Source organism: Bos indicus, chromosome 29 (assembly GCF_029378745.1).
Source record: "Bos indicus isolate NIAB-ARS_2022 breed Sahiwal x Tharparkar chromosome 29, NIAB-ARS_B.indTharparkar_mat_pri_1.0, whole genome shotgun sequence".
NCBI lineage: Eukaryota > Metazoa > Chordata > Mammalia > Artiodactyla > Bovidae > Bos > Bos indicus.
This window is the reverse complement of record NC_091788.1, coordinates 46,104,194-46,120,196: the sequence shown is the minus strand read 5'-3', so window position 1 is coordinate 46,120,196 and position 16,003 is coordinate 46,104,194. Positions and strand designations below refer to the sequence as shown.

The 16,003-nt window shown below is 52.9% G+C and overlaps 1 protein-coding gene across 6 annotated transcripts in view; it reads left to right on the top strand.

Annotated features, from left to right (window-relative positions):
- CHKA (choline kinase alpha) overlaps nt 1–16,003 on the top strand; it is a 60,833-nt gene that overhangs the window by 41,047 nt on the left and 3,783 nt on the right. For 3 of the 6 annotated variants that reach the window (XM_070782378.1, XM_070782376.1, XM_070782374.1), the window contains 8 exons: nt 4,868–4,981; nt 6,317–6,450; nt 6,809–6,913; nt 7,735–7,793; nt 8,934–9,021; nt 9,431–9,539; nt 12,210–12,316; nt 13,512–13,593. In XM_070782378.1, the coding sequence (XP_070638479.1) occupies nt 4,868–4,981; nt 6,317–6,450; nt 6,809–6,913; nt 7,735–7,793; nt 8,934–9,021; nt 9,431–9,539; nt 12,210–12,316; nt 13,512–13,593 (798 nt within the window). The remainder of the gene's footprint in view (nt 1–4,867; nt 4,982–6,316; nt 6,451–6,808; nt 6,914–7,734; nt 7,794–8,933; nt 9,022–9,430; nt 9,540–12,209; nt 12,317–13,511; nt 13,594–16,003) is intronic. The other 3 variants (XM_070782375.1, XM_070782373.1, XM_070782377.1) reach the window with 1 other exon arrangement.

Below are 16,003 nucleotides of genomic sequence, written 5' to 3'. Positions count from 1 at the left end.
GTGAGATATGGGATCTAGTTCCCTGACCAGGGATTAAACCTGGGCCCTCTGCATGGAGAATGTAGGGTCTTAGCCACTGGACCACCAGGGAAGTCCCTCTCTTCTTGTCTTAAGTACTAGGCCTGATGCCCTGTCCCTCCCCACTCTTCCCAGCCCACCTGATCCAAACCTGGTCCTTTGTTTCTCCTGGAGGCCAGGGATCTGCGGCTCCTCCAGCCCATGGAACCAACCCCAGCTGCTCCCTGTCTCCCGGGGTGTCTCACCGGGTCCAAGACTGAGCCCACATTCTCCTTCAGTCCGTCCTTCCTGGTCAGGCCGGAAGCAGGGAGCCACCTCCGCCACTCCTCCCCAACCCTGTGTCCCATCCTCAAGTCCGTTGGTGGTTTTCCTTTGGACCAGACCTTGGGTCTGTGAGTGTCTCTCTACCCGGCCTGTGAACCTGGCTAGTCCAAGCTGCCCCAGCTCCCCTCGGGGCTCCCACTGCGATTCTTGCTGCCCACAGACCATTCCCTTCGTCATCACCAGAGCCATCTTTTTGAACTGCTCATCTGATCGTGTCAGCCTCTCGATGACAGTCCTTTGGTGATTGCTTTCTCCCCTGATCCAAGTTAGGTGAGCTTTATCCTACCAGGTCCCAGCGGCCTGACCCCACGGAGCTCCCTGGCCATATTTCTACTCGGGGCCAGTCCGTGCTGTTTGTTTACGATCCCCTTGGGTCAGAAGGTAGGCAGCCGGTGGTTAGAACAGGGAGGTGGTTGGTCTTTGAGCCTCTTTGAATGGCTGATCTTCGTCTCCTCTCCACCAAACTAGCAGGAGGCCTGACTCCATTCCTGCTTAGGGGGCCTGCAAGTCTCGGGTGGGCTCACCTCCCCGGCCTGCAGTGGCGGTGTGTCCCACCTTCTTTCCTCTTCAGACTCCCCCTCCCCACCCGGGAAGTACTATTATATCTTCTCAGGAGGGTCATATTGTTGTTACAATCTGGGTATTATTGCTGGATTTAATTTTTTTCAGAGATAAAGCCATACGGATAAAGTGGAAAGGCAGTCTCACACTTCCTTCCACCCCCTGGGGCCCCTGCGGCCTCTTCTGCTCGCTCTGCCCCAGCTGCATTCTGAGCCCTGTCCCCGTGGCTTTCTGAACCACTCTTGGTTTTGTTACCAGCAACTCGTGTGGCCAGATCCAGTGCCCACTTTCCTCTGCCCTCTGTTCACCGTCAAACACTCTGCCCCGTCCTGACAGCAGGCATCTCCCCTCCCCCCACCGCCCCGTCTCCATCAGCTGTTCCGGGGTGGGCTGTAAACCTCCGCTGGGGCGTCAGATGTCAGCCTTCTGTTGCTTCCTTAAGTGAACCAGAGTAGAAAATATTAGAAAGCATTGCACAGCTGTGAGCGTGTATGGTTTGTCTCGAATGTGTGTACGTGTGTGCGCGAGCGCTGGGTTGCCGTGTACAGTGTGAAAGCGTCGCTGTGAGCATGGGGCGTCCTCAGGCTCCGCGCTGCCTCCTCCTCTTGGGCCAGTTCATTTAACGCTGTCCGGATGCTGAGGGCTGTCTGGCCCAGACCCCTGGGCAGCCCCGGGGGCCCCTCCGGGCTGGTTCCATCCTCCTCCTCCTCGGTTCCTCTGCTCCGCGCATCGGCCCCTCCCAGGGTCCGTGTCTCTACGTGGGGGTGGCCGCCGCCCTCACACCCCGTCAGGATGCCCTCTGCTCCTTCCCTGCGTGTGCCCCAGTCTGCCGATGGCCCTGCTCAGTTGTGGCGGCTTCTGTCCCTGGAAGGCAGGCGCCGTCCAGGCAGTGGCCACGTGTGTCTAGTTCTTGTTTCCCTGGGGGTGGAGTATATAAATGTATATTTCTGAAGCCAGCTTGAATCGTTTCCAGTGGAGGTATTGCCTTCTCTGCTGAGAAAGCAGGACTGGCTGTGGGTGGACACTCAGAGTCCCGCCCAGGTGACGGGCAGCAGGCCGGCTCACGGGCCCGCACCCGTGTTTCACCGGGCGCGCTTTCCTTGAAGGTTTGGAGACCCGAGGTTACCACTGTCCTTCGTGACCTACCCACTTTTCGTTCTGGGGCTTGGGGTGTTCTTTCATTTACTCCCTCTCCAAATTCTTCCCTCCGCTTCTCCCTGCTGTGAATAAATATTGACCTATGACATAACAGAAAAACAGAGGTATTTCTTATTCACAGTGTGCAGAGCAATGTCAAGGAGAACTGAGACACTCCAAAGTCTCTTCGCTCTTCTCTCTGCCGTCCTGGCTCTGGTTGACTCTGCTCAGGAGGGTCCTGATGGTGTGGGCTCAGCCTGGGGCAGGGGCACCGGCGACAAGGGTGAAGGCAGCTCCCGCTCTCTGCACTGCCTGCGTGCCACGAGCAAAGCGCCGAACTTCCTAAAGTCATGGCGTGGGTTAAATTCGTGTCCAGAACTTTCAGACAAAAAGGGCCACTTCCGATTGCATGCACGTGTCCCCAGTACCCTCCAGCTTAGTCACTCTACACACAAAAAGTTGAAAAACCAAACTTTAAATCTGACAGAATTCTGGCTACCTAGGACAGAGGATACCCTCCTTGATCCTGCTCTTGGAAACAGTTGGGAGTGGGTTGGATCTTTGGGGCGGGAGGTTGTACAGAGGGCAGGGGGCTGCCAGGAGCCACTGCCTGTGGACGGCCTGCTCCGGGCCTGAGCCCAGCACCCTCTTTCCATGATGCGAGCCTCCATTCGCTTGCGGGGTGTCTCTGAGGCTGGACTTGAGGTAAACAGGCCCACGCTGACTGTACCTCCTGCCGATGTTTGCTGTGAGGTCAGATGAGAGAAAGAAAACATTCTGCCAGTTCAGTAGAGCTATTAGGGATTTGTTGTCATTCTCTAAGGGTTTAAGGAGTAGAACTGGTAGAAATCCTGTCTACCAGTAGACGTCCCGTAGAATCCCGCCTACCAGTGGACGTCCCGTAGGGTCCCGCCTGCCGGTGGACACCCCTCGGGGTCCTGCCTGCCGGGGGATGTCCCATAGAGAATCCCACCTGCTGGGGGACGCCCCGCAGAGTCCACCTTCCGGTGGACGCCCCGCAGATTCTGCCTGCTGGGGGGATGCCCTGCGGGGTCCCGCCTGGTAGAGATCCTGCCCACATCCGTGAACCCGACAGATGGATGCTGTGTCTGGATGGTGGTGTCTTCATTTGCTTGGACTGCCAGGGAAAACTACCCAGGGTTATTGTTCATGGTTCCGGAGGTTGGCGGGCCAGGGTCAGGGCGCCAACACACAGCTGGGCTCTGGTGACGGTCCTTTCCTGGCTTGCAGATGCCATCTTCTGCCTGTGTCCTCACAGGGCAGGGAGAGGCTGCAAGCTCTCTGGAGCCCCCTCTTAACAAGGATGTTGACCCATTAGGGCTCCACCCTCGTGGCCTCATCTAAACTCAGCACCTCCCAAAGGCATCTCCAAATAGCGTCTCACTAGGGGTGAAGGCCTGAACCTAGGAGTTAGGGGAGGACACAGTTTGGTTCGTTGCAGTCAGAGCTCAAGTTAGTGAGATGGGGCCTCTCAAGGTGATGATGGTCAGACCGTAGTCGTGGGGATTACACGAGGTGGTGGATGGATTACCCAGTCCCCCAGATGAAAAGTGACCGAGTTACCTTTTACCTTAACGTGTCCCATATCCTTTGAAGGCAGTTTTTTCTTTTTGTTTTCTTCTCGCCAGCTTCAGAATCATGTCCCTGCCTGGTGAGTTTGTCCTGTGTATACTTTATTTAAATGAGTATATTTTAAAGAACTGTGTTTTATGTGAACAGTGTTTCTCTGAGATCCTGTCCCCACAGCCCTTTTCTGAACAAGGGGTGACCTGGTGTCACCAGAGAGTGTTTCCAGACCACACCTGCCGCCCCTCCTGACACATCGACCTGGAAGCTCCACCTGCAGAAGCACCTTTGGAGAACCGGTCGTAGGGCTCCTTCCCACCCGTCCACCCGCACAGATGGACATGCTTTAGCTATGGTTTGCTGCTGAAGGGAAGAGGACTAAGGAATGGATTTGAATTGAGAACAAAAGATGGATTTTGAAGGCAGAATGACTCTAGATCCCACTTAGTTATTAGGACTAATGGCAGAATGTAGCAGCATCTGTGACTTGGTGTGTTCTTTCATTTTCAGACAAACGTTAAATGACAGGATTGGGGGTAAAAGCAGAAACCAGAAAGCTTGATTGCTTTATGCTTGGTGTAACCCCAGACAGGGCTTCCTGGGCAGAGGGCCCTTTGCCCATTGACTCTCACTGGGTGCTCTCAACCGAAAAGCAAATCAACCTTCGCCAGGACGGGTGGAACTGTGTGGCCTTTGATGAGATGTCAAGGGTGAGACTAAACTGAAGTGGTAAACTATTGATACTGTTCTGTTTTTGGAACCAGTGACCTAAATTCAACTGGAATTTCGACTCTCATCAATAGAGCATGATGCTCACCAGTGTCCTTGTGTTATTCGTTCACACGTGTCCGGCTCTTTACGACCCCATGGGCTAGAGCCCGCCAGGCTACTTAGTCCATGGAATTCTCCAGGCAAGAATGCTGGAGTGGGTTACCAGTTCTTACTCCAGAGGATCTTCCCAACCCAGGCGTTGAACCTGCGTCTCTTGTGTGCCCTACACTGGCAAGGGGGGTTCTTTATCACTGAGCCACTGGGAAGCCCTTGCCAGCACGGATCCTGGGTTTACCAATCTGTTTCTTCATGTTTAAAGTGGGGGCAATGAGGATCATAACAAGTACAGTATTAATAACCATACCAACAGTAGTAGCCGCAGCGCCCAATCATAGAGTCGCTGTGGGAGTGGGCGAATGGTGCACGTGGCTGGCCTGGTGACCGGCTGGCGTGCCACCATGTGTTTCAGGGCGCCGAGGCCATGGTCCTGGAGAGCGTCATGTTTGCCATTCTCGCCGAGAGGTCGCTGGGGCCGAAGCTCTTTGGCATCTTCCCCCAAGGCCGCCTGGAGCAGTTCATCCCGGTAAGGAGTGTGGGGGCACTGGTCGGGGCTGGGGGCAGGCCCACAGAGGAAGCGGGCTATGTCATCACCGTAGGAGCCCGGGCACCGTGATCTGAAATAGTAAGAGTGGCCTTACCACAGAAGGAAACAAAAACAGACTTTGTATTGAATTTGCATCAAAACCTCCGTCTTTCCTGCAAAGGTACATTCATCCAGATCAAAACACACAGGCAGACCTTGTTTAACTGAGCTCCACAGATACTGCGTATTTTACGAATTGAAGGTTTGGGGTGGCTGTGCACTGTCAGACAATGGTTAGCATTTTTGAGCAATAAAGTATTTTTTAATTAAGTCGCTGTGGGGCTCTTCGACATAATGTCATTGCCACCTATGCGCTGTAGTGTAGCGTGAGCGTAGCTTTTGTGTGTGCTGGGAGGCGAAAACGTCCACAGGACTCGCTTTGCTGTGGCATCAGTATGGCCGTGGTGGTCTGGGACCGACCCCAGTTTCTCCAGGTACAGCTGTTTGTGGAACCTGGCACTGCATCACCCTCTGAAGCTGCTTGCCTCGGAGCCAAGCCCGGCCACCCTGGTCTCATCTCCCTGGCCCTGGTCATAGAACCACTGCAGGAAGCGGTCCTGACCACACTGCCACGTGTCTTTGCCCTGCAGGACGGGGCCACTACCGTTGTCCTCGTTGTCTCCCGCTGCCTGCTTCACTGTAGAGCCTCCCCTGCCCCCGTGTGCCCGTCAGATTCCTTCACGTTGCCAGGCCTGGCTCAGATGCTGTTTCCGAGAGTCAGGGCTGTGCTCCCGTTCTCCCTGTGCTGGCCCGTTGTTAGTGTTGCCTTAACATCTGCCAGTGTGCCTCACTTAGAGTCATGTGTGCATAGTCCCCACCCGCATCGGCTGAGTGCCAGGCTGCCCGAGGGCAGGAGTGGGAAACACTTCTGGTGAGCAGCTGCCTTGAGCGCCGCACCTCACAGGGCCAGCTGCGCAGGCAGAAGGGCCGAGCTGGTGGTGGAGCTGGATACGGTCCCATCGTAAACTGCTGGAGACCCGGCGTGTTGAGCCCAGGGAAGAGGCCCCCTTCAGCATGGGGTGGGGTGACCGGAAGGCAAGCCCAGGGGTGCTACGATTGTACGCGGGAAGGACTTTGTCTCCAGAAAGTGGACCTTTGCAGGTGGCTGCCCCTCCCTGAGCAGTGCTGTCTGTGGGCACAGTGTCCTTTCAGGAGGAATTGTTCTCTGGACAAGACTGTGATGCCCCCAAAGACACTCTAGATCTAGGGTCATGTGACCTCACATGTCAAGTTTACCTGGATAAATGCCATCTTTTCACCCCTCTTTTATCTCAGAGCCGGCGATTAGACACTGAAGAATTAAGTTTGCCAGATATTTCTGCAGAAATAGCTGAGAAAATGGCCAGATTTCATGGTATGAAAATGCCATTCAATAAGGAACCAAAATGGCTCTTTGGAACAATGGAAAAGTAAGTGCTCAGCTGCTTGGCTCTCGCGTGGCTCTCCCCGGGGCTCCTAGAGTCTCCGGAGCGGTTCTCAGAAAGGCCCTGAGGGTCAGAGGCCTTTCTCAGTCCACTGGCGCACACACTGTCTGCTGGTACTTATTGTCTCATGAATAAATCATTCTAGCATGTAAAAATCAATTCCTGAACCAAGAAAGAAGAGTGTTTGCAGAAATGCTCCTGAACAGGCTGGGCGGGCAGAAAATCAACTTCCTAGACTCTGGGGTCGGGGGCCCTAAGGATTCTGCATGGTCCCTTTAGTGGGAGCCCCAAGCTAAGGCCATGGTGAACTGAGCCCTGATCTTTTGCTCCCCTCTCTTCCAAGATACCTGAATCAAGTGCTGAGAATTAGGTTTACCGGGGAGTCCAAAGTGAAGCAGCTGCACAGGTTCCTCAGCTACAACCTGCCTTTGGAGCTAGAAAACCTGAGGTGAGTGAGTGCCTCCGTATCCTGCCCTGGCGAGTGCATCTGCCCAGACACGTCAGCGCTCCGAGTCACTGCGTCTGCTGCCAGTGAACATTGCAAGCATCGTCTCAGGCCTGGTGTCTTACGTTGGGTTGGTGGGATGAGTTTAAACAGGTTAATTCTGCCGTCTCAGTTTTACACGAGCGGCGTCACCTTCCCCTGATGATCCATGAAGGCTTCACGGAGGAAGTAAAACGCCAGAATTCCAGGCCTGGTCACTGACTATGGCAGTAGGTTTTTCCTGAAACAAAAACAAAAAGCAGGAACCCTTGGGACAGGCTGGAGAGTGTCAGCAGATGAGGGATACAGTTGAGCCCAAGCTTGGGCGGGCAGGAGGGCACGGAACAGGAAGCTTAACCAGGTTTCTGAGTAGAGACTACAGGGGTATCCCTAGGCTGCTGGGCATGCAGGGTTCTAGACTCTCACCCATAGCCGAGTATCGGCATTGCCACCTCTCATTTCTCACGAGTTTGAGCATCTGCTGTACCAACATCAGGAATGGCTCTGAGCTATTATGACCAAGACATCCTTCAGGGAGCTTCTCTTTTGTTAGGAGAGAGAGGAGACAAGTAAATAAAATAATGTCAGGTTGTGATGAGAGCTTGAAGGAAACCAGAGGTCCAAACAGACCCAACACAGGGCTCTGCTCGGGCTCCGTGGTCAGAGAGCTCCAAGGGGGAGGCCCCCACCCCACCCCACCCCAGGCTGGGGATGTGTGCTCAGAGACCCTGCCATGGGAGGGAGCTGCAGGTCAGAGAAGTAACCGCGGAACCTTCCTCTCTCAGGTCATTGCTTGAATCCACTCCATCTCCCGTCGTGTTCTGTCACAATGACTGTCAGGAAGGTAAGGAACGCTGCCCGTGATGCAGAACCTGGGCCCTGTGTGTCTGCTTAGAAGGGTCCCTCCAGTGTGTGTGTGGTAACCACCAGGGGCCCCTGAGGTGGGGGTGAGATACATGGATGTATGGCCCAGCCGTGCACGTGTGTTGTGCGACTATTAAAATGAGGTTGAGTTCTATACAGACCAACAGAGAAATCTCTGGGATACATTTAGCAGGAAGAGCAAGTTTTAGAAAGATGTGTAAGATGATCCTATTTCCGTAAGGAAAAAATTCTGAGAAGATCCACTAAACCGAGATCTGGGATCGACAAAGCTACATATTTGTGCAGTGTTTAACTCCTTTTGGTCAACGTGTGACCTTGTTGATCTGAAGAAGCGTGAAAGAGCAAGGTGGCCTCCTCAACCAGCCTGGGGGCCCTGGCCTCTGCACCTTACGTGCACTGCGCTGGCCAGAGCCCCTGCTCTCTCAGCGCCGGTTCAGGTGCTTCTAATGACCTTGGGTTTCTCCGCTTTAAAAAACTGCAGGGACTTATCTGGTGGTCCAGTGGCTAAGGCTCCACACCCCCGATGCAGGGGGCCCAGGTTCGGTCCCTGGTCAGAGAGCCAGATCCACGTGCTGCAACTAAGACACAATATAGTCAAAGAAATAAATTTATTTTTTAAAAATATTACATTTTTTTAAAAATTGCAATGCCAGGTACAGCTGACTGTAACCAAACTTCACTCAATGTCATTTCAAACTGAGACAGTTTCCTCTGAGGCCCCATCTGGTGGGCTTCCCTCCCCAACACTGCCGTGGCACCTGGCTTTGCCATGCTGTCCTCGTCCTGATCCTCGCAGGACAGCTGGCTGAGGTCCACTCTTGGGCCCTTTCCAGGCTCTTCAAGTTGTTTTTAATTTTGAGAACAGCCCCTGGTGAAGACTTGTAATCAATAAGATGTCAATTTGAGCCAGAATACCTTTTACTAATTAGCTGATGATTGCTGGACAAGTCAGATCAAGTAGGGTGTGGGCAAGGCAGCCTCACGTGTAGGATGCCTTGAGCGAATCAGAACCACTCTTGGCCCAGCTCTTGGAGGACCTGTGTCTTCAGTGACGGAACATGCCCAGAGTAAAGGTCATGTCATCCAAACCCTTTTGCAGGTAACATCTTACTGCTGGATGGCAGGGAGAATTCAGAAAAACAGAAACTCATGCTCATCGACTTTGAATACAGCAGTTACAACTATAGGTAATGTCAAATGTTTTTATTTCTGTGAGCATTTTAATACGTGTATGAAACAGTTGAAGGAGACCTTGGGTCACGGTACCACCCTGAGCTGCAAGTTTCCTTGGTGGGGGCTGGCGCTTTCTGTCCCAGCGGGTGAGATGGGCACCTACCCTGTTCTCAGTCGAGCTAGTGAGGAGCAGCCCCGGGCTCCTCAGAGTCCAGAGCTTGGCCTGACATGGGCTCCTCAGAGCGCTGACCGCAGGAGGGCTCCGAGCAGTCGCTCCGGATGGTGGGCCCGGGCGCCGTGGTCGCTGGTGCTGCCCAGTTGGCGGTCCTATCACTGACACAGTCGTGTTCTTGGGACCCCCGGGTCTGGGGAGCGCTCGTGGCAGGCCTGCTGCCTCACTGTCTGCCTCTCTCTCTTTTTCAGGGGATTCGACATTGGGAATCATTTCTGTGAATGGATGTATGATTATAATTATGAAAAGTACCCTTTTTTCAGAGCAAACATCCTGAAGTACCCCACCAGGAAACAACAGGTAGGAGCCTCATGCGTGCACACTTGCTGAGAAGTGAGTGACTCCTACATACATTGGTTTGCCCAGTTAGAGTTGACTACAGCTCCACTTCTAAAGATGCTTGTTTTGGTTAAGCAGGTTCTTTTGCTTTAAAATGTTGTGTCAAGATACAGACAGTATTGGAATCCAGCCTTTAAAGTCCTTTGCCAAAGGTGGCCTGTAGCTAGTCAGAGACGATCACAGCCTCCTTGGTAACTCCTTCCAGTTTTCCTGCCCTGCCCTCTGGCCTTTTGGGTCACTGACTTTCCTCTGTGTTTCACTTTGTGCAGACAGTGGTGGTCTTGGGGGCACTGGCTCAGCAGCTGTTGCAGCACCCACAGCCCCCTTTCCTGTCCTGGAGGAGAGGAGTCCACTGACTAGAGTCAGTCCTGTGGGACTCCTCCGGGGAGGCTCTCTGTTCCATTTGTCAGCCATGGCCCAAGCCTTGGGTTGAGGATGAGTAGGTTGCAATGTGGAAGCAAGCAGGCTGGGCAGAAGGGACACCACCCCCGACTCTCCCAGCCTTGCAGAGCCTTAGCTGTGTCTGTGCTGGGCAGCCCTGCTTTAGGTCAGCCTTCTCCCAGGAGCTCTGCCTGATCAGAGCATTGCCCAGGGGCTGGGGGTGAAGACACAGCTGGTCAGTCGCTGTGGTAGCTCACTCAGGAGAGGTCTCTTGAGTGCCCGCCTGAGCTGGGCACAGGCAGTGTATCCAGCAGGTGCCCATGCTCGGGGCAGCCGTTGAAACGCAGACCTGCTGTGCAGCCAGAGCTGCCTGCTCCACTCTGGCCACAATTCAGGCTGACCTCATGACCTTGCATATGTCCAAAGTGACTGGGATGGTTTGGAACCTCAGGGTCATGCTATGTGGGCAAGAAGGCTGGTGAGCCCGGGGAGGAGAGCACACAGCAGGCTTCAGGTTGCTGCTGCGACACTGGGCAGGCATCTCCAGAGAGGGGGCTCTCCAACCAGTAAGGGGAGATTTTCAGTAAGAAGGATTTCATTCTAGTGGAGGCAGAGCTGTGTGACTACCCTCACTGCACAGCAGTGGAAATATAAGGAAGTGCCATTTCTGTTTTTTGAGAGGTTTTAACAATCCCATACAGTGTCTGTCTTGATCACCTACCCTGTCGCCATCTCCTGAGGTCATCTCATGCTTTTCTCTCTTTAATGCACTGAGGTGTTTTAAAATGTTAAACGTTACTGGAATTCCTAAAATAAATTATTTCAGTGAATTACATTATTTTGTGACGCTTGGTTGGATCTAGTTAGGCAGTTTATTTTTGCAGTTTTTCATATATGGAACAGGACTTTAATGTTCATTTAAAAAATTATTCATACCTGCTTTTGGAATAAAAAATTATGCTAGTTTACAAAATGAGTGTCCCCTTTTTATTTTCTGGAGCAAATTTTTATAAGATGGTGCTGTTTGAAAGTTTGGCAAACTTTGCCCGTAAAACCATCTGGGCCTAGAACTTTTTTGGGAGGGAGTGCCGCTAATTAACACTTTGTTAGGGTTTCAGTCTCTTCAGATTTTCTATCTTCATTTGCTACCTTCAGCATTTAGAGTCTCCCAGAAATTAACCACCTAGGGTGGTGGTTCTAGCATGGGTTTTAAAAACTAATAGGCCTGGATTTGAATCCCAGGTCTGCCTCTGCTGGTTGTAACCTACTGTTTCCATGCTTCAGTTTCCTCATCTGTGGAAATCACTGTGTCATGGGAGTGAGTTACTGTGCAGGAACGATGCTCAGCTTGGTGGCTGCCACACAGAGTTTAATAGGTGTCTCTTGTACCAAGCTTACTGCAGAGTCCACGGCCCCCTGCCTGGAGCGTGCTAGAACGTGAAGGATGCTTTCCGGTAGAGGAGGGGCAGAGTGTGGGAAGCCGATTTCAGAGCAGCAGGATGAAAGAGGGGCAGGTTGGGGAGGGAGAGGTACTGGTTACTTCCAGCCAGGTAACCAGTTAGCAGGGGTTCCTACCTGGAAGAAACACTGATGGCTGTTTCCTTCTTCACAAAGGCAAACATGCAGTGGTTGGCCATGTTCTGTTGCCTTTTGATACAGTATGAAATAGTGAGGCACAGGGACTCTCAGAGATCCTAATTCACACGCAGACTCATGGTGGCGCCTGGCAGAACGTCAGGGTAAACCGTGTCTTTTCTGGACTGGAATGAGATGCTGCTAGTGCATGGACAGGAGTGTACAGTCAAGGCATCTGAGAGGTGGGAAAAGGCCCCTTCTCAACGCCCGGGCCAGCTCCTGCCCTGAGGGAGTATTTACTGGTGAAGGTCAGGGTGCCCTGGCACCTCAAGCCCATGCCACATGCTGTGCCATCCAGAAGGCTGGCCCTGCTTTGTGGGCAGACAGTGGGAGACAGGAGTGTGGGTGAGAGGAGAAGAGCGACTCTGCCTGAACAACCCTCTGCAGAAGTAGTAGCAGTCTCGGTGACAGTGTGGCCTGGAGAGTCCTTTCGTTCTCTGTCGCCCTGGCACCCTGGCAGGGTGGGCAAACTCCCCGGATCCCTGCCCCTGAGCAGAGGAGTGTGTGGGCTTCTCTGACATCTGGAAGAGTCACGTGAGGTGTGCACTTAGTGACAACTTTGATATCATCTATTTTTAACAATCATTGATCCTAACCTAATTACTTTTTTTAAAGCTCCATTTTATTTCCAATTACTTGGCTGCATTCCAAAATGAATTTGAAAACCTCAGTAACGAAGAAAAGTCTGTTATAGAAGAAGAAATGCTGCTTGAAGTCAATAGGTAACTTTTCCTTTGTTGATCTGTTATGATAGCTTCCTTCTTCAAGGTGTGCACTTGGGATGCTTCCTTGCAAATAAGAGTATTTCAGGAGCTTCCTCATAACCCTACATCTCTGGGTCTTGTAGTTTGCAAAAGAAAAGAAACGAGAACATTTGGTTATGGCCATCATGGCTGAGTGTGTTAGGATCCTTCAGCTCTCAGCACACAGCAAGTTAGGAGAGGGGTCTGTGCACAGGGTCAGCACATGGAGGTGGCGTTTCCGACCGTCATCCCCGCCGCAGACTCCGCTGCCCAGCCCCTGCCACCCGGGCCCGTGCCCTCCTGTCACTCGTGCTCCTGGAGTGGGGATTCCATCAGGTAATACGAGGAAATACCTGAATGTCTGTGTCCCCGGCAGCTCTCGAAGCAAGGCTGAGAAACCCCCAGATTCCACAGAGGTGTAGAGTACAGTGTGTTCACCCTCTCTCATCTCTTTAGTGGAGAGGCCCGAGTTACCCCTCACCTCTGGGCTCTCCAGTGAGATTCCGGGGTACCAGGGACGTCTGGAGTCCCTGTGACCCCCCTCCCTCGGCACAGAGCCCCGTCCTCGCGGGCCTCAGAAGTGTCCACACTCCTCTCTCTGAGCTGCGGCCACGCTGGCGGCCCCTCAGCTCCTCCAGCGGCAGAGAGCTTCCCTCTCTGGTTCCTGAACGGATGGAAATAGGAAAGGGGCATGGAGGAGAGGCCCAGACAGAATGGTGGTGCCAGGGGATCTAGCGGGTCAGGGGCGAAGAGCAGCAGAAGCCCCGAAGTCCTCGTTCCCCAGTGAGAGCTCGTCTTAATTGTTGGAGGAGAGTATGGGTTTGCAGTGGCGGGAGACAGGGCACAGCCTAGAGGTGGGACTTGGCCGCACCTCCCCCCAGTCCGCTTCCCATGTGCAGAGGTTTCATTCCCCATGTGACCCCTGTTTCACCAGCACGGCTGCCAGGGCCCCTGCTTGAGTCCCGTGAGTGTCAGCTTGTGTACCCGGGATAGGCTGTCGGGTCTTCACCCCCGCGGGGCCCGCCGGCTGGGGGCGGGGCCGCCGGCTGGGGGCGGGGCCGCCGTCTCTGGGGCACGTTGTCCCCTGCACCGGCGAGTCAGAGAGCCGCTGGGCAGCGAGTGGCATCCCGTCCTGGGCGCCGTCTCACTGCGCATCCTGCTGCTGTCTTTACAGGTTTGCCCTCGCGTCCCATTTCTTCTGGGGACTCTGGTCAATCGTTCAGGCCAAGATTTCCTCCATTGAATTTGGGTACATGGTACGTGCTGCGGCGGGTTTTCTCTTCTACTCCCAGGGGAAACGCCTCCTTGAACCCGAGCGCCTGGCAGTAAATGGCTCTTCCTTCCAGAGGGTCACTGTCCCCCTCCGCGTTCCTGCGCCAGGTGACCAGCACCGGGACGGTGGGCTCCCCCCGCCGCACAGTGGAAGTCACTGTTGTGGGTGCTGAGTCTGCCACTGGGAGCTGCCCCCTGCCCGCTTCAGGGGAGTGCCGTGTGGCCCTGTGACTGACATCACATGTAGAAATCCGGACCCTTAAGACCCATCCCCGATCTCAGTCCCCCTGACACACAGGACACTAAGCGATCGGGGAGGGGCCTGCGCCCCCCACGCCGTAGTTTATTCGTCTGTCCCCACCCCATCCTCCGGCCTGCAGGGCCCGGCCTAAGAGCTGGAAGCTGGTGCTGAACGAATGAGACCCCTTTTTGCAGCAAGTTTGTACCATACTAGGCTGTCTTTTTATTCTAACCTGAGAACTGTCCTTGGCACAGACTCTGCGTTAACTCCGCTCCATAGTGCGTGGTGGGGGGCGTCCTGGGCACAGGTGCTCCCAAGTGCAGCGAGCACCTGGCTTTGGGACTTGCGGTGGGAAACAGCTGGGTCCCTTTGTCCTTAGTCCACCGTGAGGATGGTTTCTGCTGCTGGGCAGAAGCTTTGGTAAAGCACAGACACTCGTAGACAAGAGAACATTCAGGTTTTTTAAAGTGGATTTGGAATCATGACCAGATGTTACTGTAAGACCGAATGGACTTTAGATCAGGACTACCGAAGACAGAGAAAGGGGTCACATCCTAGAACAGGCATCAGATCACCCACGGGACACAGAGGTCCTGAGTGTGTGTGCCCCTGTATTCTTCAAGAGACACAGGGCAGGGGCTTTCCTGCCGGTGCAGTGGTTAGGACTCCACGCTTCCACCACAGGGGGCATGGGTTCGGTCCCTGGTCAGGGAACTAGGATCTCAGTGCCTCACAGCATGGCCAAAACGAAAGACATAGAGCAGAAACTGACAAAGCTGAGAGAGGGGCGCCTTCACCTGGTAGCCTGGTAGACTGCACACCCGGCGGTAGCAGGTGGAGCCAGGAAGCCCTGCCGCAGGGGAGTCTGTCACCTGAACATCACCCTGCCAGCTCGACCTGACGAACGTGTGCGGGGCCCCAGCAGCTGCGGGATGTACATCCTTTTCAGAGAGTAGGGAGCCTTCATCAGGATAGGCCAGGGGCTGGGCTGTGAGACAGCCCTCAGATTTGCTGCAGAGTAAGTTCTCTGAACACAGTGCAATTTAATTGGAAATCACCAACCACCACAAAAATATCTGGAAAATTCTCAATTTGGAAATTAACTGTATACTTCTAAATAAACCCTGGGTCAAAGGAGAAATTAAAAGGACAATTAGAAAACATTTTGAGTTATAATGGAAACGCCATTAGGCAGCAGAGGATGAGATGGTTGGATGGCATCACCAACTCAATGGACATGAATCTGAGCAAACTCTGGGAGGTAGCGAAGGACAGGGAAGCCTGGCAGTGCTGCAGTCCATGGAGTTGCAGAGGACATGGCTTAGCAACTGAACAAGAGTGGAAACACAACATCCTAGAATTTGTGGGATGCAGCTAAAACAATGTTTGGAATCTTTTGGTTTTGTAGCCTAAACATTTGTACTGGGTAAGAAGAAAGTTCTCAAACTAGTAACATAAGCTTCTACCTTGAGAAGCTAGAACGTGAAAAACCAAGTAAACCCAGAGTAAATAGAAGTAGAGTAAAGGTAAGAGCAGAAATCATTGAAATGTAAAATACTAAAAATAGGGAAAAAATCAATGATACCACAAAAGTACTTATGAATATCTGGCTATACTGAGCAAGAAAGATAAGGCAGACATTACCAAAACCAAGTACAGAGAGAGGCCACCATCACAAAGTCGGTGGATGTTAAAGTGGAAGAGTGAGAAACAACTCTCCGGATCCGACAACTCGCTTGAACATGCCAATTTCTCGGAAGATACACATGGCCAAAACTGACATCAAACTGATGATCAAAAACCTGTAGACTAAACTTCAGGTCCTGGGGAATATTATCAAACATTTAAGGAAGAAATAACAGTCTCACAGAAACGTTTAGAAAATCAAGGGGGAGGGATCATTTCTCAGCTCATTTGACGAGGCTGGCGTGATCCTGACACCAAAACTAGACATTTCAAGAAGACTGCACATCAGTGCCCTTCATGGACATCACACAAAAGCCGTTTCCAAAGTACTGGCAAAAGTAAATGCAATACATATAAAAGGATAATTATTTTATGACCAAGTGGCATTTATCCCTGAAATGCAAGACTAACATCGACATTTGAAAAACCCATTAGTGTAATTCACCATATTAACAGAATAAAGGAGA